Source organism: Cyprinus carpio, chromosome B18 (genome assembly GCF_018340385.1).
Source record: "Cyprinus carpio isolate SPL01 chromosome B18, ASM1834038v1, whole genome shotgun sequence".
Lineage (NCBI taxonomy): Eukaryota > Metazoa > Chordata > Actinopteri > Cypriniformes > Cyprinidae > Cyprinus > Cyprinus carpio.
The window spans coordinates 4,538,687-4,561,380 of record NC_056614.1 but is presented as its reverse complement, the minus strand read 5'-3'; the positions used below and the strand labels follow the sequence as shown (position 1 = coordinate 4,561,380).

General features: G+C 35.8%; 1 protein-coding gene across 5 annotated transcripts in view; it reads right to left on the bottom strand.

Annotated features, from left to right (window-relative positions):
* The window catches only part of aplp2 (amyloid beta (A4) precursor-like protein 2), an 80,652-nt gene extending 62,032 nt beyond the window's left edge, over window positions 1–18,620 (bottom strand). For 3 of the 5 annotated variants that reach the window (XM_042743576.1, XM_042743577.1, XM_042743579.1), the window contains exon 1: window positions 18,346–18,619. In XM_042743576.1, the coding sequence (XP_042599510.1) occupies window positions 18,346–18,417 (72 nt within the window). In that variant the 5' untranslated portion in view covers window positions 18,418–18,619. Of the gene's footprint in view, window positions 1–18,345 lie in introns of all 5 variants that reach the window. The other 2 variants (XM_042743578.1, XM_042743580.1) reach the window with 1 other exon arrangement.
* Window positions 18,621–22,694: the final 4,074 nt, after the last annotated feature.

The following is a 22,694-nucleotide window of genomic DNA, read 5'->3' as shown; positions in this document are numbered from 1 at the left end:
TGGGGCTTAGTGAACACCGCTGTGAATACAGTCGGTTACTGTGCTTGTTTTCAGCATTGTTTGCTTGTCTCTCGCGGTTTAAACGAACAGGATTAAGCAGCAGCGTGGGCTCTGTCTGGCCGACAGCTCGCCCGCCTAATCTCTGCGCGTAGACCTCTGGATTTCTGAGAAACGACCTGTGCTCACTTCACTGTGCCAGACACAAGCGATCTCCCTCTCTTCCTCCCTCTCATTCTCTTGTACAGCTACGTCCTGTACTTATCAGCATGCAGTGCAGTACAAGTTTGCCGCTTCGAAGACTGCCAGAAAATCCACAATTATAAAGCCACACACATACACAAGCATGCTCCTGACAGCTCTCAGAGGTCTGTGCTCTTTACTTAAAGTTTTGTGGCTTTTGATCCATGGCGCATTTAAAGGGGTCATATGATGTTGCTAAATAAAACATTATTTTGTGTATTTGGTGTAATGAAATGTGTTTATGCTGTTTAAGGTTCAAAAAACACATTATTTTCCACATACTGTACATTATTGCTTCTCCTCTATGCCCCGCCTTTCTAAAACTAGGGCTGCACAATTAATCGAAATTTAATGGCAAAGGCAATCAATCGCGATTAGACAGAAGCTGCGATTGTCATGTGTATCCTTCAGCGAAGCACAGTTCTGTGATCAGCAATAAATCTCCATCCAAAGGCCAAAGGGCACTCTTGCGCTGAAAATCCAAATATGCCCCGAAGAAGAAATCCAGGAAATCGCTGCAGCCGAATAAACAGAAGATTTAACTTTCATTGATTTAACGTGACTAATAAACACACGACTATGGCAATATATGGTTTATCTGATTTCTAATTATTAAAATTTTTATCATAATAAAGTATATCTATAAAGAAATTCTAATCGACATTCGCCATTATCACTGCTTAGAATACAATGGAATATTGTGTGCCTTAATTATTCCGTTTTTACGTAGCCACAATATCTCACAGAAGGATTTATTTCAAACACTCGACTGATGTTATGAAGTGAGTTTGGATTAAAAACATGTTATTAAATGTGGTATTTTCACGTGCTCTCAGATGGAGCAGCATTACTACACAGTAGTAGTTCACTAGTAGTAGTTTGTAGTTCACTGAGAAGATACGCAAACAGCTGTCATTATCGTGAATGATTTCGTCGATTTCATGAACTAATGATTATGAACGTGATCTTGCATAGCTTGTCAGAGAACTACACTTAGTGTGAAGTGAGGGACTACTACATAACATTTAAATTAATCATTTAAATGCAACACACATTGAGAAATATCATGTTTTATGTTTAATTCAATGAGTGATGTACAGTTTCTTTGAAATAATGGTTGCTTTGAATTTTTAATTTTAACAAACAATTATTCAAGAGGGAGATGAGCAACGCATTATTGAATATAATATTTCATGCTGTGAGCCCTGTTGTATACCGCACATTTTCCAAATCAACATACATGTCAGGAGAAATTTGCATACTGTGCACAGTACAGATACTACAGAAATAGTATGAATAGTACAGTAGTATGTCATTCCAAACTAACCCCTAGAGCACCTTTAATTTTTAAGCACACAGAGGTGAGTGGGAGAGAAAAATTAAATAAAGACAGAGCAAGGAAGTAGAATAAACATGGAAAGACCGTTATAAACTCAGGGAGGAAGCTTGAGATGTGTTCAAATAAAGTCGGTGTTCCTGTAGGGCAACTGAAGGCTGCAGTGGAGCAGAACAGCTATACAGACAGTCCATCTGTTTCTGGACTGACCAGCAGTGAGAACAGCAAGGAGAAAAACCTCTTAAAATCCCACATCTGTGCCATTTCTGAAAACCACAGAGGAGCGAGACAATGCTGGCTGAGAGGAAGTGTAAGAGTGTGTGTGTGCGTGTGTGTGCGCGTGTGAGTGAGTGAGTGAGAAATGGAAGCGCTCTTATCAGAGAACACTAGCTTTACCCATATCACACAAAAACACCTCACAGTGAGAAAAAGAGAACAGGACTGGAGCTAAACAGTGCCAAAAAGCACCATGATAATACAAAGCTTTAGAACATGGTACCACGCTAATGCTGTTTATTTCAGGACATGTCTCATTATAATACCATGAGCTTCTAGAATCATTTTATTTTATAAAATTATATAATTATAAAATAATATAATTTTGGTGGTAACATGGTAATCAGTGATGCTCTGAATTTTCAGTTTCATCCAAGATTCAAATAGGATAAGTGTTTTAATGTTTTTAAAAATGTACATTGATTCATTATATCATTAAACAATGGCATGCAATGTTGCATTTAGAGAGGAACATTTTGCTTAATATATGCACTATTCATTATATTTTTCCTTAACCTCAGTCTCATTTATTGTACATTTAAATGTGCAATGAAAATGAATTACTACTACTAAAAAGTTTATTTTAACAAGGAATTGGAGTAGAAATGTAAATACTGTTGATAAAAAAAGAAAACAAAAAAGATAACAGTGCATTATATGAAAATATAAATTAAAACTTTAATTTAAGTTTCTGTATAATGACAAGTATATGTTCCATGGAAATACAATGAGCCTTACAGGACTTACACCGTGGTAATACCATTTTTTGGTTTGGGCAGATGTTTGGATTTTTTTTTTTTTTTTAAATACATTGGTGTAGCATATTATATAATTAATGGGAAATGTGTTTCACCCATCACAGAAATGATTCAGCACCATGGAATTCCCATGATACCCACACCATACACACAGTACATTCTGTAAGTGAATGGCCATACCAAACAAGAAATACTGATCCAGAACAGAAACCAGGGTGGAAGGTCAAGGAAGAGAAATGAATGCAATGAAAGAAATACCACCCAATGGCCCACATTTCACACACTGCGAATGAATCTCTCCCTCCCTTGTCTGCAGCTATGCCATCCTCTCACTACCTCCAAGGTCGAGGTTAAATGGATCATTGAGTCCCCTGGTCCACCCCTTATCACTGAACATACGACAAGCAGCGGGAGAAAAGCAGATCCCTCGGTGCCACACACAAATACTCCGTTTTCCCAGAGGCACTGGAGAGGAATGAAGAGCGGCCATCTTCATCTTGCAGGAGGAACAATCATGATGAATGTTATTTATAAAGAAACAAAGATATAGAGGGCTAGTTTCACATGAATTTTACAATAGGGATGGGCTGATATTAATACACACACACACACACACACACATATAGAGGACCTTATGATTTTGAATTGCTCTATGAACTGGCCATGTTTTCATGAGATTGACCTGTGCGCACTGATAGGCACTAGTGTTGTCAAAAATATCGATATTTCGATAAATATCGATACTGAAATATCTGAACAGTACCAATACTAATTTCCCGAAGTATCGATACTAGCCGCGCTTTCACTTTCACTTCTCTCCAAAGGTGCGTTGACAACCACCACACGCGCACGCGCACTCGCACTCGTCTCATTCGCTCTGGTTAGCAAAAGTGAAGTGAATGGAAAGATGGCGAGTGCAATGCCCTCGCGACCGGCTTTGGTTGATAAGGAACACAGTAGGAGTGCTATCTGGAAATATTTTGCATATATGAGGCAAATGAACATGGAAAGCCGAAGGACACAAGCAAGCCAATATGCAAGAGATGCTACAGAACAGTGCTTACAAAAGGCGCTAACACCACTAATATAGCAAAGCACCTGAGAGACCGACACCCGGATCTGTATAAAGAATTTCTCGAGGTTGGTATTATTATTATACATTACTGACACTCTATCCTCCAATTTGATACTGTTAAGAGCTTTGACACAATCTGTATTGTTAAAAGCACTATATAAATAAAGGTGACTTGACGACTTCATGTCGATCCAGTGAGCACTGTTTTCGCATGTGATGCATGCACGTTTGCGTTTAAATCTGTTCATCAAATAACGTTAATGTATTAACCAGCTTTTATGACCGATGAGCAATGCATCTGTTACAGTATATTTTAATCTTTGATAACAGTAGGTATTAGGTAATAAAAATATAACGGATCATGTTAGCTCTGGTCCAATGAAAAAATATTAACAAATAGAACTTTGGATTTTAATTAGTACATGTATTAGTGAATGTTAGTTTAAATCAACTTTTAACTTTGATTAACAAATGTTTTGTAAGTATTTTTCATTGCTTATTCATGTTAACAAATATCTATTACCATTAACCTAAGTTCTTAAATTAGTTAATTCAGTTCATTTTAAAAGTGTGGTCTATCTATGAGACTCGACCTGCAACAAAAACAACACAATCACAACCTACACTACCAGCTGTGTCAATCTCACTCACCTCTGTAGAGAAAATCTGCATAAAACTGCAGCAACAGATTCCATTTAATTATTTTGTTTACTAATTTGATACTTGATGCATAAGATTGCACTGATTTTGTTTTTGCTTGAAGTTTAAGTATCTTTTGTTGACATTGTGATTTGATTTTACTTGGAAATACAAAAGATTGCACTTTTTTTTTTTACTTGCACTTTATTGGTTTTTGAATGTATGCAATCTGATAGGCTTTTGAACAAGTGCACTACCTCAGGACATTTTTGTTAATGTAAAATATATGTTCTAGACTTGTTATATTTAGCTTTAAATAAAAAAATAACCCCTTAATATTGTGGCAGTTTTTTTCTCCGTGGTATCGAAAATCAATATTGTTCAAGGTATCGTATCGAAGTTAGAAATTCTAGTATCGTGACAACATTAATAGGCACGGTGAGAAGCTGAGTCATGTGTTTGTGAAGCCATGCTGCCATGTTTTGTGACTCAATCGCAAGCCGCAGGGCTCGCCTCTTATTGCCCTATCGGTCTCTGCAAACTATACAGAAGATCTCCTCTGTTCACAGTGTGCTGAAACAAAGCTCTCCCTCTCTAAAACTACTGGAAATCAACTCACTAAACCAGAAAAACAATGTTCCAAAACGTCTCTCTGCCCCCAAACAAAACATCCTGTTCCTGCTCAAATGGAGCATGATGCGAAGCGCTCTATCTCGGCAGCAGTGGAGCATTCTAGTCACTGCGTTTAATAGATATCTGAGACATTAGGAACTGGATGAAGACATTCTGGCGGGGGTAGCGGGAAGACTGTGCAGTCAGCTGGCAGCGTGGAATTCATTATAATTAGCAACTAATAATAAAAGGCCGCTCGAGGACAGTGACAAACAACAAGCTGCTGGGATCGGAGTCCACTGTTTAAAAAGATAACGACTGAGCGTATCTTCAAGAAGAGAATGTGCTGAGTTTATGCCAAGCTTATGGAGATCTTTCATTGTATGTCAGTATGCAATACATTTAGACATCTGCATTCTGTTTGAAACACCATATTTTGGAATCGCAGTTCAGTGAGAGAGTCCGCTGGGAACTTAGAAGTAAGTTGTGGCTCTAAATGATTCACTGATTAAGAGTCTGATTCAAATCACTAGTTTACAAGCAAGTTTGAAGCAGTTTCATGAAACTTTTTAAACTGACTCATTAAAAATAACCAGTTTACAAGAGTCAGTTTTTCCTCAAACTGGACATCACAGCTTGTGTTTATTGTTGCATGCAGGAAACAGCGCAGCCTAACAAGCTGATATCTGACATTTCAGGGACCAATTCTCACCATTAACTAGTTGCTTATTAGCATGCATATGACTAGCAGAGGCGGGCAGTATTTTTACTTCACTCAAGTAAATTTAAAAAGTATCTGTAGTTTATCAGAGTGTTTTTCTTTGGACAACTTTACTGCACCACATTTCTTAAATAAAAGTTGTTTGTTTTACCTTTAATACTTAAGAACATAAAAAAATGTAGTACTTCCTTGTACTCTTGTGTAAATCTTTGAATTACTTTTACTTGAGTAAAAGAAAGAAAGTAATAGATTTCTAAATGTAATTAAGTATTAAATGATATTTAATATGAAATGTAGTGCAGTAAAACTTACAATATTATGCTTTGGAATATTGTGAAGTAGTTTTCTAAAGAAAAACACACTGATAAAGTACAGACACTTAAAAAGCACTTTTAAAGCAGAGTAAAAATACTTCACTACAGTCCGCCTCTGATTACTAGCATAATGGTTGTTTATCAGTAAATAAAGCTTATAAACTTAACTACCTTACTAATTATTAAAAAAAAAGCATTAATTGGGAGATTGAGGCAAAAGTCGCAGTTAATATTGAGAACTGGACACTAAAATAAAGTGTGACTGCATGTGCCAAGATAGCGATCAACACATGCACACTAAAAAGTTTAATATTTATCCAATATCTGTGATATTTCCCTCCAAAAAGTATGATTTATATTCCCTTGAGTGTTCCTGTGGCTCAGTGGTAGAGCATTGCATTAGCAGTGCAAAAGGTTGTGGGTTCAATTCCCAGGGAACATGTTACGTCAAAAAACAAACAAACAAAAAAATTACCCTGAATGCATTGTAAGTTGCTTTAGATAAAAGCATCTGCTAAATGCATAAATGTAAATTGTAACTGCAATTATTAATTATGATTATCACAATTTACATAGAGTGATGTTTATACCATTGTTTGATGCAACTGCATGCCGTATTTTTATATGAAAATAAACAAGCTGAAAACACTCTAACAGAAAAACCTTTAGTACTTTGTTATAGTATTAAGGCTTAAATGTCAAATATACATTGGATTGGTTTCTTCTTTAAACTATAAAAAGTTAAAATATGAATGATATTATAATGTTATACTAAAACAATGGAAAAACCCTTAAGATAACATGCAGAAAGAAAAAAAACATCTTAAGCGTGCAGAATAACAACCATTACGTAATTGTGGCATCCATAACTGTAATCGCGATTAGAAATTTGAATAATTGTGCAGCCGTAAGCTGTAAACCATAAAAATCTTAAGTAAGATTGCTCTAAATCCCAAGTTTGAGCAATTGCTAACTGTGTGACTGCATCTATGACAAGTTTCACATGAGCTGTACTGATGCAGGCTGGAAAGTAAGAACTTGGTCACACCACTTTTATTAGTACTGTTCTATTTGCAGAACAGGGAGAAGAAACAATAAGGGCCGTGGCAGCCATGAGCTGTGCAGTTACTTCCCCAGAGACTGAACTTCACTGTGTTTGAGTGTGTGCAAAATTCTCCATGGTACATTGCATCAGCCACTTTTCTACACCTTCCAACCTTCCCACATTCCCTCCCACTTGCGAGGACATCGTATCTCTCCATGACAGGCGTCCTGCTCCAGGCCCTTCTCAAAGGCTCCTTCATCTCATCCGGTTCTCTTCTCCATCATACAGGACAGAGTACAGAAACCCTGCCAGCGGTGAACACCTGCCACCAATAAACAAAAAATCCAGACCCATAAGCTGCTGATATCAGACTCATTGGAACTTTTCAGAGGTTCCAGATATCTTGAGGTCAGAATTCAGGATGCTTTGATTTTCACTGTGCAGCCAATCACATTCTCTCCCTCTATACATTTGTCCCCAAAAGTGCTGCATCAGTGTTGGCAGTGCTTTTGGTGGTTCAGCAGCGCGGATCCAGGTCTCTGGGGTGTATATGGTTACAGCACACTGATCTCTCTGCTCACCTCTCCTGATCTGACTTTTTCATCCTCTTCCCCTGCTCTGCCTCATAAGACCAATTCGATCAGATCACTTTAGACCAGAAACAAATCACAGAGTAAGTACCATGCTGAGCTCAGCTGCTACTTGCCACTAATCCTAAAAATAAGGCATGTGATACCATAGAAGAAACATTCTGGGTTCTGCAAAGAACAGTTCTCAAAAGAACCATTTTTTCTTAGTGCAAAGAAAATTTTTAGAATCTAAAAAACCTTTCTACACAAAGAAGCTTTTGTATCATGAAAAGATTCCATGGATGTTAAAAGTTCTTCATAGAACCAGACACCAATACAGAACCTTTATTTTTAAGTGTATGGTAGAATAGTCAATATTCATCTTTATATGAATTTTAGGATTTTGCTTTTTTTTTTTTTTTTAAATATTATATATTATATTATATATAATATATATGCTAAAAAGTTGATCAAAAGTGACAGTAAAGAAAATCTTAAGCAGCACAACTGTTTTTAACATTGATAAGAAATGTTTCTTGAGCAGCAAACCAGCATATTAGAATGATTTCTGAAGGATCATGTGACACGGAGGACTGGAGTAATGATGTTGAAAATTCGGCTTTGCATCACTGAAATAAATTGCACTTTAAAAATATATTCAAAAAGGCAACAGTTCTTTTAAATCGTAATAATATTTCACAATATTACAAAGCTCAGAAAGTTCAGTAGTCCATTACATTTAATAAAAGATCCATAATGGCTTCCCCAGTGGCTACAACTGCCATTCCCACTTTACAGCAGTTTTTCTTGAAACAACTTACAACTTACCATTCCAACGATGACTATGCAAGTCATTTTTCAAAATAATCTGTTTCCTACTGGATCATGTTGAATGGTAAGTGGTGTCAGTATGTATGCACAGCTTTGTTGTTCTTGGCACTGGTCATGTATTATCTAAATAGTTAGGTAATAAAACTCCAGATGCTTTAGACAGAAAGCCTCCTAACCAGCACCAACATGCCAACACAGTCAAAATAGAAATGTTGGCAGAGATTATACTGTTTACTTGCGCAGAATAAGAGAGGGAGGCACTAGGAAAACTCAGCTACCTAAAACAAAAAACAAAAAATCTGCTAATGATTGGTCATTCCTCAGCCAGATAAAAGTACTCAAGACACACAAATAAACTACCTAAAGACAGCTGCTCAATAAGCACAACAGCTGGCCCGCTATCACTGACCTGAATGACTGAGTCAGGCCGTCTCTGAATGCCCTTCTCAATGAGACCTGCTCTTAGAACTCAAATAAAGACCACAACACAGGAGGGGCTATGAGTGAAAGCCTGAGCTGAATTCAAATAAGAATACCGAGCCTCCAGTCATCTCCCACACAAAATTTACAAGAGCATTGGATCATGTAAATTAAAGCGATACCACGCACACAGGAGTTTGCGTTTTGTTTTATTCCCAGATTCATTTGCTGCCACTCCTACAAGAGCACGAACAAGCAGTTTGATAGACAAGAGAAGAATGAGGCGACTAACAGACGTCAAAATGCTGTTAAAACACAGCAATCAAGAAGACCATTTAAATTAATCTAACAAGGGAAAAGAATGAGCAACCTACACACACAAAGAGGAATAAAAGAGGAATATTAGCATCCTGCTTCCAGCAAAAAGGTGATGTAAAAGAATTTATTTTGAGAATACAACCCATAAAATGTCCTTACAACTAGAGAGATCACTGAAAACGGTGTCATGAGAAATCACACTTGTCTCCCTGACTCTGTAAATAGCGAGTCTGAGCACTACTAGTGAGCCAGCAAATCAAAACTTGGGAGTGCTACTGTGCCGATCATTCACTGTCACAACGTAAAAGTACCAACTGAGCCTTTCTTTTATGTTGTGACGCACAACCAAGTGAAACAGATTATTGTAAATGAAAGTAGAACAGGAACTTGGTTCTGTCTTTTGGTTGTTGTTTGTATGAAAACAGATCTGAATGCGAGCCTGGAAGACGATTATAAGAAAAGTGATTTATGCAGACTAAATGATTAAAGAAGTCCAGCATATGAGAGTTGTGTTTTTTTTATTTTTGGCATTTTATTGTGATAGGACAGTTAAGTATCGACAGAAAGTGAAGTGGGAGAGAAAGAAAGGGACAGAATTAGGAAACTTGGGATGGCCAAAGCGCAACCGAGTTTTCACTAGACAACTGAGTTAATCAGTTAAAAAAAAAATAAAAAAAATAAAGAGTGATATTTAAAAATGGCATCATACTTCATGCTTTATAAAATGCTAAATAAATGTAGTGTGCTACATTGTTGTCATGTTTTTTTGCTTTTGTTTTCTTTTGCATTTTAATTGAATTTTCTGTAGAAACATCAAACCTTTTGGCACTGAACAAAAAAAAAAAAAAAAAAAAAAAAAAAAAAAAAAAAAAAACACCTCGCATCCCAAACTTTACTGTCAGCCAAACTCCTTAGAAGTAAAATATTTTAGTACTCCCTAAAAAGTTTTTATTAACTTCAATAATTCAACAACATTTTGCATGTTCACGGTTCTCGGTTAATGGTCATGTATGCAAATAAACAGATGAAGTATATTCTAAAAAAAAAAAAAAAAAAAAAAAAATTATTTTGTCCAATTGTATCTGCGATTTGAACTGTAATATGACATAATCTCTAAGGAAATGTATTAGTTAAAAAAAAAAAACAATTTATTTATATTTTTTAAACATAAAATATAATGGTATTTAGAAATTTTTCATTTGAGTTAAGTGTTTGCAATTGACATCTGTGCCATTAGCCCATAACAGGGCGCCGTGCTGTTGTGCTACGGGCATCTTGAGTTCGAGTCCTGTCTCACGGACCTTTCCTGATCCAGTACCCCCCCTCTCTCTCCCACTTCATTTCCTGTCTAAACACTGTCCTATCAAAAATAAAAAGGCAAAAATGGCAAAAAAAAAAATATTGCGATTGATAATAGTTGCAGCCCCTTTATTTGAAATCTTCACATTTAATTATTAGCTTTTAATTAACCCCCATTTAGGAAACCCTGCATTATTGAATATAATATTCTGGTTGCTCTCGGTGCATTGGGGCAAATGTAGTACATCAGCTTACAATCGGTCATATTACTTTCTTTCAAAAATGGCAGGCAGCATGCCATTCTGAACATCCATACTAACTTTCACACACATACTGATCTCTCTCAACCATCTTGACACAAATATCCAAGCATCAAGAGAAACACAGATGGCCAGAGATATGGGCCATAAACATACTTGGTGAAATCTGTTTGTGCGTGTGATGGAGAACAACATGCTCTTGAATAGGAGAGCGAATGTTTTATTCATATGTGAACACATGCAGAGGAGAGGAGTCACACCCCATCTGAACGCAACTACTGATGCAGGCAATGAGCTCACAAGCGCACACACTTGCACATATTCAGACCCACAAAATCTATCATGTCCTCCAAATGGTAGAGTAGCTGACAAATCTCTATGGCGCAGTTAAAGGTGGAACGGACTCCTGGCATTCACAAATGTGCCCACTTCTGTGACTCTTTGATGGTGGAGAGTCTAAATTTGTGATGAGCTGAGCCGCGGGAGGTAACGGTGCTTCTCCTCTCTCGTACAAAAAGACGGACGAATATGTGCTGGATAATTAGAGCGAACGCGCCGCCCAGGAGACAGAGATTCGGAGAGATTGTGCGAGCAGGGCTTGCCTGACGAGCTCGCTATATATAACGTCCTCTAATGCAGCCGGTCCTGAAGAGGGACCTGAAGCAGCAGACACGCTCAGACATGACACACAGGAGGAGATAAGAGAGACATTAACAGAAAGAGAGGGAGCCAGTGGCAGACAGACAGATAAGAGAGACGCACACAAACTCAGACACAAAGAAAGCAAGAAACTACAGGGAGGGGGTACCAAAAAAGATGCGCCTTTTCAAATAACAAGGGACAGATTTTAGACTAAATCAAATGTTGGCGACTTGCAATTAGAAATTGATAACTGATAACCAGTTTCACCAAAATAACAATTTGGGGTTATGCACAATGTGTGTGTGTGTGTTTAAGAAATGGATAAAATAACCATGCATTAAATTAATCAAATGTGACAAAGACATTTACTTCACGTTTATATCAAATAATTAGCTTTTTCCTTGATTTTTTTTTTTTAACAAAGATTGTAGTATTTTAGAGTTTTAAAAAAATTCTGGCAAATGAATAAATGTTAAAAATAACAAAAAAAAAAGTAATAGAATTGATAAGTGAAATTTAAACTTAAAAACAACTTGAAAAAAATTCACAACACAAAAAACAACACACTTTTCCCATAAAAAAACCTTAAATTTTTTAATTTAATTTATTATTTATCAGTTTCAAGTATGACTGTTGTCCTCACTTCTCATCAAGAAATGTATATGAATGTGTATATAAATACATAATACACAGAGATTACAGTACGCAGAAATATATTAAAAAAAAAAAACTGAAATTGGCTTCAGCGTTAATATAACTTATCCGTTTCCCAACAGGAAGCAAATAAGGCAAGTGGACAGTTTCATCTACTAGTAATTACATTTTAACATTAACAACCAAACAAATTTAATTTACATAATTTTACATTTTTGTTCAGATGCTGGCATATGGTCTAACTGTTGGAAACAAAGTGTCAACATAGCTTAATAGCTCCATTTAAAATGACTTTAATTGAAGTACAGAACATTTGTAATTTGTAAAAAACCATTTGTCAAGCCACAGGACACGTTGAACTCAAAAAAAATTGCTTCAAAAGAAGTACAAAAATACATTTTCACCTAAAATCTTAACCTATTAGTCAACAATGCAAATAATCCTATTCAAGATCACCAGAGATTGAGGGCAGGATTATGAATAAAGAGTACAATCTCAAAAAGTATGTCAGTGACTAAGGTGCAGACTCACAGTCTGAGCTCACTCAAGGGTGCGGCTATCAAAGTGTGTTTGCGTATGTTTGTATCATATCAGTAATGGTGGGAGGAGCATCCGCAGCTGTAGCATGTTCTCTTCTCTCCTCTCCTGTCGAGCACTCAGTGTGTCTTACAGCTAAGAAGATTTGAGACTGAGAGCTGCTGGTAAAATAATTGAAAGTGTCTCTCTAAGCACTAAGCTAAGCTCTCAGCTCAGAGGATGAGCATCAGGGTGGTGCTAACATGGCTCAGGCTTTACGAAACAGGAAATGGCTGACAGGACCATCATCAATGCCTGCAATCCAACAATAGAGCTCTGCCACACCTGACGTGCATATGAATTCACATCCAAAACGTTTTGTGCTGCCATAACTTAGCAGGGTGAGTGATGTGTGAAAAGCAGGGAAAACATCTGAATTTTGTCTAGGATGCCAAATGTTTTGTTTTTTGTTTGTTTTCCACGCATGAAATATTCCTTAAAAAAAAAAAACCCAGAACAGAACATTTAAATTGAAAGAGAAAGAACTAAAAATACTTTAATGTACTATTTACTTTTCGATTTAAACTGTACTATTTATCAAATAAATAAAATACTGGTACATTTAAATAAATGCATGAATAATTTAAATAAATGTTTCTGTGCACAGAGAAACAAATGTCAGTTACTCTGTATGCCTCCACTGAGCATCACATCAAGAGAAGTGCACAATGTGGCAATTAACATCTGATCTCCAGCCTGGCTGTCGTCGCATCTGATAAACACACATGCAGTTATGTCCCAATCGGGTCCTTGTGCTGGTCAGGAAGCTTGCACCCATTCAGAGCTCACAATAGCCCCTCGCCGACATCCATTCATCACTCCTGGTGTGAGCAATCCATGCTATTAAAAGCCCTGCTAACACATCCACACAATGAAGACTGCATACAAATGGCTTGTGTGCCTTCAAAGGCTGCAGACAGAATCATCCCCGCAAACATTCATGCAAACACACATAAAACCACTACATGTGGTTAACCAAACACAGGTGCGAAAACCAAAGAAATGTTGCTTTAGAGTCAGTTGTTATTTCTAACAAGGTGGAAGACTTGATCAGAACCAACCAGATTTAAGAAGAAGAAGAAAAGACAAAAAAAGGCAACACTCAAAGGCCCTCACACACAACCCATTTAACATCTATAATATGAGGGAAACAAGATTTTCATCGGGAAGAAATACAAGGCAGGACACTGATTGTGAAAAGTGGACAGTCCATACTAGAATGGATTGGATGTCAAAGAAAAAGCTAAGTTTATTATTATTATTATTTGTATTAATAATTTTACAACATATCAGCAAAGGCTATACTCATGGCAAATTAAAGAGATTTAAATAAGATAATAATAATAATAATAATAATAATAATAATAATAATAATAATAATAAAAAGTGAAAATAGACTTAATGATAGCTATTTTAAATAATTAAGAAAACAAAAAAATAAATAAATTAAATAAATTACTATAATGTTTCCAGTAGAAAACACAGTTAGAAAAATTTACAAAATAAAATAAAAGGCAATTTTCCTTCTTTCTAGAAATATACAAGGGTTAGCCAAAAAGCACCGTAATTGCAGGGATGCACCACATTATTATTATGATAAAAGACTACAACAACAAACTTTTTTAATAACGTGCACTGATGAATCATGCCAAATAAGAGCAGAAATGTGATTAGATTAGATTTAATGTTGACTTTAAGCCTTTTTTAACTACTTAAACTACTCCTTGCAATGCATCATTACAAGGGCCTAGAGTCCCATCATAGGAGGCAGTGCTGCACGAGTGCATAACAAGAGCAAGGTGAGCCCTCGAGCAACCTGGAGAAGAGACAACACTTTTTGTATACCATCTCAGCGACTTGGAAAAGAGCACAGAGACTCCCACCAAACAAATTAAACAATCACAATCTCATATTTATCCTTAAACCTACACAGTGACAATACTGGGGGTTGTATAACTCCCAAGTGCGCCAATTCAGTGATAATGTGCCTGATGATCACTCTTGTTATGATCTGAATCTGTCATGTCTGTGCCAGCAGCAGGTTACTGGAGCACACAGGGCATTGCTTTAAGCATTTAAAATAAACACTTCATTCATGTTAGTATGTGCCAAAGCTTGTACTACAATCAGGTAAAACTCTAAAAGGTGAAAAAGCAAGCAAGCTTTGAACATGGCACATATATGATTTGGCGACAGTCAAATTCCAGCATTGCATTAGTTGACATGTTATTTCAGCAAGGCTGGGCTTTGGGTTGGGCAGTTTATTCATTTGAATTGGAGAGGAACTAATTTCTAAATTAATGGTTCAAGAAATGACAATTTTTCCCCTGAATTTGTTCCTTTAATTACACATCTGACAACAAAAACAACAAGGAAAAAAAAACCTGAGCGGTAGTGCCAGTCATTATGAAAGCTGTACAAGCAAAAACTGCCACACTGAGCCAGACAATCTACCGTGAAAGCTAACAAAACAGGATTTGATCAAATACTCTGTTGGAATGCACGGATAAAAATGCTCAGGGCTTAACAATAAGGATAGCTCAAGGCCGAAGCTTGAGCCTAGTGCTGCATTTACGGCATCCACTCAGGTTGCACCAATGACCCCTTACTCTACAGAACCTGTATGTGACCAATTCTGTTGAGTATAATGATAATTTCTTCTCAAAAAAGTGAGACAGAACACAACCAAATTGACACCAGGTCTCAAGAAGTGTTTACCTAAAGCCCCTTTCACACATATGGCCTTCACTGTAAAGTCCTGTAAAGGAATCATGTGTGAACTAGGGCTGGTCCGAATACCTTTTCTTGAGCTTCGAAGCTTCGGTAGTAATCAACACCAAATATTCAAACCCTCAAAAACGGGTCTTCACTGGATGCAGCACGGTGTGGCGGGATAAATTCCTGACAGTAAGAGGTGTGATAAAGTGTAATAAAGGCAGGAATCTCTGTGTGTCTCTCTGTCTGTTTGCATTTGTATTATGTCGAGAACTGTTCATCTAATTGACTTCACGTGTGGAGGGTGTTGCTGCGGGCCCATGGGAGTGCAATGTCTCGTTTTGGTGCATTATGGACACATGACACATACCGAATTAATAAACTTTAAAAAAAAACTACAGAACAGTGTGGGTAAATGCACAAAAATACCAATTATAAAAACACATAAAATCATTTTTTATGTCTCCTGTATTCCAAGTATTTTCCAAGCAAATTAACTGCACGTTTTTATCATGTGTAAAAATACTGATTATCATGGCGGATAAAAGCAGCTCGGGATGGTTTTTTTTTTTTTTTTTACACACCAACAATATACTAAAGGAATACTACTTAGAGAAATTAGGTGATTTTTCAAACTTGATGTGCTGTTGTGGTAGGCCATTTTCAAATCGCATATTTGGCACACTGCCTTTCTTGTTCCCACTCAATTTAAAGTGCTCCCACACAGCTGAGATCTTCGGCATGTTTGTCTTCTCTTTCAGATGAAATGAATCATGACGTTCACTCATGGGCGATTCATATTCAAGCGAAAGAGAACTGCTTGAAAATTTCAAAACTGAAAATCGAATGCCAACCCACCGAAGGAATATCGAATATTTTGGTCGTAATTTTTGTTCTTTTTGGAGCAAAATGTATTTTCGATGCTTCAACAAATTCTAACTGACCCTCTGATGTCACATGGACTACTTTGATGATGGTGGTGAGAATTAAAGAAAAAAAATTATTAGCGACCCCAATTTTTTTGAATGGTACTGTGAAGTTTAAAAATGTCGCAAATTTATCTGGTAGAAATTTTATTATGTTAATAAATATATTCAGTCACTTAATGTAAAAATATGCAGGTAAAACCAAGCAAAATGTTTCAGTTTGGTCTCAGGGCTGGTGAAACTGTTGTATAGGCAAGTAAAAATCTGTATTGTTGAGCCTGGATGTGTCATGGTTATATAACATATGGCTGTAACAACATAAAAAAGGGACATATCCACAGCTGAGGAAACAAAAAAAAGCCAAATCCAAGCTTGCACCTGCTTCAGAGAGTTAACAGCAAAGCATCAATGATCAAACAGACAGCCCAGTGTGATTTTAACACATTGCCTTTGTCTCCTGCAAAATACAATATCACCTGGCAAAACAGAAGGAATAATTCCCATCACCAGCACTGGGAGGGAGAAACTGAAGGTTTCAATGCATGCAGTTCTCCTGCAGTTTAGTTAGCGAGAGCTCTGGGCTGCGCAGAACCTCTGCAGAACTTTCCCGGCCAGGTTATAAATCAGGTCTGAGGTCAACGAGACTCACTAGCTCAGCATCAAACTCCCGCTGACCAGAAACACAAAGCTGCACAGAGTCTGGAAACGCACACCTCTCTCAAAATAACATTTCACCATGGTAATCGTACGCTCGAGGAGCTATCAGATCAAAACAATCAAGGATACAAGGAGTCAAATGTACAACGAAGACAAAAGCAGTGATAACAGAAATACAATAGGGTCATAATATTGATCTGAAGGTAAAATGATGCTTTGATTTTCTACAGTAATGCTGATCTATGCATATTCATAAACATCGCTGCACCTCCTCATGATGGTGAAACACGGGCAGCTCCTTTCTCTCTAAATGCATCAATTAGCAACAAAGAGATTTCATTATTTATTTGAGTAAATAAACTGCCATTATTTCTGGCACTGAAAATAATTGTTCCATAATTTGTAATATCATGCCTGCGGGCTGAGCTCTTATTGGAAGAACATGCCATCGAAAAAAGGACTATTGGTACACATGTAAAAGCACAAAAACGCCTCTAGGACTTTCTTACATGAGTTCATTTGCATAATTTGCCTACAGTGAAAGCAACTGACACGTTTCACAAGCCTGACGCAGTGTTCTCTGACAAATACAAACTTGTCCTTTAACATGGGGAGTGATATCTCACCTAACCTTTCAGAAACACCCATCAGACCAAACACCTGAAAGCCATTTCTGATGAATATGTATAATGATCTGAATCATTTCAGTTATATAGTGTGATCAGATATTTTGAAGCGGATTAAACATCTTGATTCTTTCCTGTCATTTTACACCAAGTCAAAGCTCAGAGTAGATACAAACCTTTAAAAGGTCTCTTCTGATCGAGTCATGAAGGAAAAGCATGGATATTCTCCAATGTAAGACCACAGTTGTAATCCATGCGCTTATGAAATAATGCATAAATTAAAACAGCAACTAACATTATTGGTTAAAAAAAAAGAGAGATTTGAAGGAATCTATAGGTTTTAAAAACAAACGTGTACATTCAGATATTAGCTACTGAGGACTTCAAACTGACACTATAATAAAAAAAAAAAAAAAATCAATGTTTGGGGTTCAGTTTTTAAATACAACAGAAATAAACTACAGAGATAGATACTACAGAGAACAGATAAAGGCATTTAACCTCCGCATCTCGTCTAAAGAAAGACATTTCTCATTTGTTTTACTCTGTCCAGGGACAATTTACAAAATAGCACTCATTTACTATTTCATAACACATTAGAATTAGGGGTTTTCTGGTAACGTTATACAATTAGTCGAAATAAACACAACAAGGGACACGGACACTTTAAAGCGTCTTATCCGACTAATGGTTTTATAAGCTGGGCATTATTAGTAAACTACTACTTACCCAGAAATATTAATATTACAATAAAAAGACGTCTCAGTACAGAAATATCAGAGTAAACGATGTAAGATAATTATGAAAACAAGGGTGAAATATATGTGCGCACGTACCTCAATGTATCCGGCCAGACTCGGAACAGCGATGGCCAGAATGAGCACAGATACGGCCGGGACTAAACCCATCTTCCACGGTTACTCTCTGCTGCGATCTGTGCTGAAATTATCCCGCTGTGGATTCTTATAAGAGGCTCTTAAATAGAAAACAGCGCAGTAGACGGTCCGCGAGCTGTTGTTGTTGTGCGCGTTGATCCCGCTCTCAGCGCGTGTGGAATGCTGCGCGTCTCCGACTGCCACTGCACGAGCGCGAGCTCTAGAAACACGAGCAAGCGCGCCACCGGCTGACTGATGAAGGGACCGACCGGAAATGAGGTCATCATGCTGTCATCTACTGAAGGATACAAACTGGGTGTGTGCACCTCCTAGTCTATTATGATCTATTATGAAACGGTATGACAAATAATCTGGATTTCATCCAGATTTTAATGTAAATGTAGGCCTATATATAGTGGAAAAATATGAAATATGGTATTTTTAATGTTTATTACTTTTTACTGTTCTCTGTACAGCTGCTATCATAAAAACTGTATTTTGTATATCCAGACCAATGTCAAAGAGCTTCTTCCAAAGTATAGGATATAATGGAAACTAAACTGTGCGTGTTAAAACCTATACTGTATGTAGGCTATATATACAATACCAGTCAAACGTTTTCGAGCAGTAAGATTTTATAATATTAAAGTCTCTTGTTCACCAAGCCTGCATTTATTTGATCCATTTCAAAGTACAGCAAAAACAGTAAAATTTTGATTTTTTTTTTACTAAGCCTATATAAAATAACTGTTTTCTATTTGAATATATTTTAAAATGTAATTTATTCCTGTGATTTCAGAGCTGAATTTTTAGCATCATTATTCCAGTCACATGATCTTTCAGAAATCATTCTAATGTTCTGATTTGCTGCTCAAAAAACATTTATTATTATTAATATTATTATTATTATGTTGAAAACAGCTTAAACTGTTTATAGCTTAAACTAAAAACAATTTATACTGACTTCAAGTTTTTGAATGGTATAGTGTATAATGTGTATAATGTATAGTGTGTAATGTTACAATTTTTTAAATTAAATTACATTTTAAAATATATTAAAAATAGAAAGCAGTTCTAAGCATGTGGATCAAAACCTTTCATCAAAGTTTTCCTAAAACCTAAAACGGCTGTCAAATGATTAATCACGATTAATCACATCCAAAATAAAAATATATATATATATATATATATATATATATATATATATATATATATATATATTAAAAAATATATATATAAATATATAAATAAATATAGAATAACTAACAAATGATTAATCACGATTAATCACATCCAAAATAAAAGTTTTGTTTACATAATATATGTATGTGTACAGGGTATATTTATTATGTTTATATAAATACACACACATAAATTATATATTTAGAAAATATTTACATGTATATACATTTATATATTTATATTCTTATATTTTATATTATATATAAATATATTTAATATATAAACATAACATATTCTTCTTAAATATATACATGCATGTGTGTGTATTTATATATACATAATAAATATACACAGTATACACACATATATTATGTAAACAAAACTTTTATTTTGGATGTGATTAATCGTGATTAATCATTTGACAGCCCTAATATATATATATACATACATACACACACACACACACATACGAATATGTAAGTATGAGCAGTTCTGTTCAGTTGAGGATACGTATCTCTTATTATGCATAAGCATACTCAGTTGCAAAAAATAAATAAATAAATAAAGATATCCTATGACTTTTTAACACTTTTTCCTTTCAATATGTCACATACTGTCCATTCACAATGACTACCTTTCTAAACATAATTGTTTTTAAGGGATAGTTCACGTAAAAAAATTAAATTCTGACATCATTTCCTCAATCCCACTTGTTTCAAACCCGAGTGAGTTTCTTTCTTCTGCACAACACAAAAGAAGATATTTTGAAGAATGTGAGTAACCTCATTTGTTAGCCAGTAGCCACTTCCATAGTATTGAGAAAATGGGGTGAGATTTTTAGGTGAACTATCCCTTGAAACAAATGGAAGAAACACACAGTAACTCTAATCCCAATTGTGTATTTCTAACAGTCAGATACTGCCACCTATCACAACCTCAGTATTTGCAAAGAGAAATTGCCATAGAGGAGTGTCAAGATATTTTACTGGAACCTGGTCTTCATTACATCTCTTCTGTTTCTACTTTGGGTTTTACTTCTGTATTTATTCATTTTCAGTCTCAATTATCATTTATTATTATACTCAGCTAATTACTGTTGTTAGAGCACTGTCATAAATGCTACAATTTCATATGTTATTTCGGACAAATCCAGTCGGAGTTATATTAAAATGGTCCTGGCTATTCCAAGCTCTATTATTGCAGTCATTGGGTGTTGCAGTGCTTCAGTCCAAAAGAAGTTAAATAAAAAGCACCCATCCATAAAAACTGTCTCACACATCTCCGGGGGGTAAACAAAGGCCTCCTGTAGCGAATCGATGCATTTTTGTAAGAAAAATATCCATATTCAAAAAGCAATAATCACTTTAATGTAGCTTGCGCTCACTGTTGTAAACGGAAGCAGTTCCGGGCCGATGACGTACGGAGGTCAGCTTTGCACATGCGCCACTCAGAAGTAATGCACGCAGAAATGCAGTGAAGAGATCAAAACAAAACAACGGTCACGAATTAGAAGTAAAAACGAGGATTTGTAAAGAAGAATGTCAGAGGATTTCAATATAAGCCAAGAGGAGACTGGTTTTCCTTTGCTAAAGTAAGGAAATTTTGCTTCCTATGATCCTGTAATAAAACGTTGGTTTTCACAAGACTCACTGGCACTGCAACACTGCAACACCTGCTGACTGCAATGATAGAGCTTGGAATAGCCAGGACAAGTTTCAATATAAATGAACTAACCCATTCGTCTGAAAGAAGAAAGTCATATACACCTAGGATGCCTCTGGGGTGAGTAAAACTTTCATTTTTGGATGAACAAACCCTTTAAAAGTGTATATGTTCTTCCCAACCAGTGAAAACGTCTGCAGAATGTCCTAGTGGTCATAACAGATTACCATTTGTAAATATCTTTCTTTCTTTTCTTTTTTTTTGTGATCAAATTTTTTTTTTCAACAAAACAACATACATACAAACAAACAAAACAGGGAAGGGGGAGCCACAGACATATCGATATTATTACAATCTGAAAGATTGAAAGAAGAAAAAAACAGCTTTTTATAGTCATTCCTTTAAATAATCCAAAATTTTGGTAGAAAAACATTCCCATGCATCCATGGTACTAGGTTTAGCCCTGTTCCTTCGTGCTGTTGTATATTCCCAAGTCACTATTTAAAGGTGGCTGTGAATCCAAAATGTATTTGCACACATGTGAGGAGTAAACCAGTTTTGTATTATTGTCTTCTTTGCAGTTGTAAAACCAGCAAACAACATTCTATTCTTTAATGAACTTATGCAGTAGTTAGAATGGTCAGTGAGAAGACATAAACATGGATTAGACATGTAATCAAGTTGTAGTAAAAAGAATAAAACAGAATTCACATGTGTCCATAGGTTGACAACAATTGGACATTCCCAAAACTCAAGAGGCACTACGTGATTGGCCAACAAAAAATAGCCGTTAATATTTTAAGTTTAATAAATTGAAATGTATATATTTTTTATTTATTTTATTAATGATTTTTGTTCATTTTAGAGCTTTTTATGTGCTACCATATGAAATATATGTATTGTTTTTATTTACATAAACACAAACTGCCTGCCCAGGAGATAACACATTTTTTGTGCCAATCTGTCCAAAGGATTTTTTTTTTAAATTACACATTGTGTGTTAAAATCCAGAATGTCAGAATGCTGTCAACACAACCAATCTCTTTTAAGACACACACACACACACACACACACACATAAAAAACAAACAAACAAACAAACAAAAAAGTGTTACTAACAATATCAGAACTTTTGCATTATCTCTTAAAATATTTTAAAGTTATATTTCATTTGATTTTTCAATCATCCAAGGTGTAGCTGATGTTGGTAATACTTTTTAATGTATACTGTATTGTAGCTAATAGTTGTAGTGCATTACAAGACATTTGTGTCATCTAATCTTCTAAATTTAATTTATGAAATTGAGATTAAAAACATTTTGTTGTGCCTTTCCATGCATTGTTCTCTACCCTGACAACATTTGACAAATTAAATTGCTAACATTTTTACATCTGTCTGTTTTATTTCAATTTTGTAGAATTACAAATTGATGGTAATGCTTATTATTTTTGTCATATTAACACATT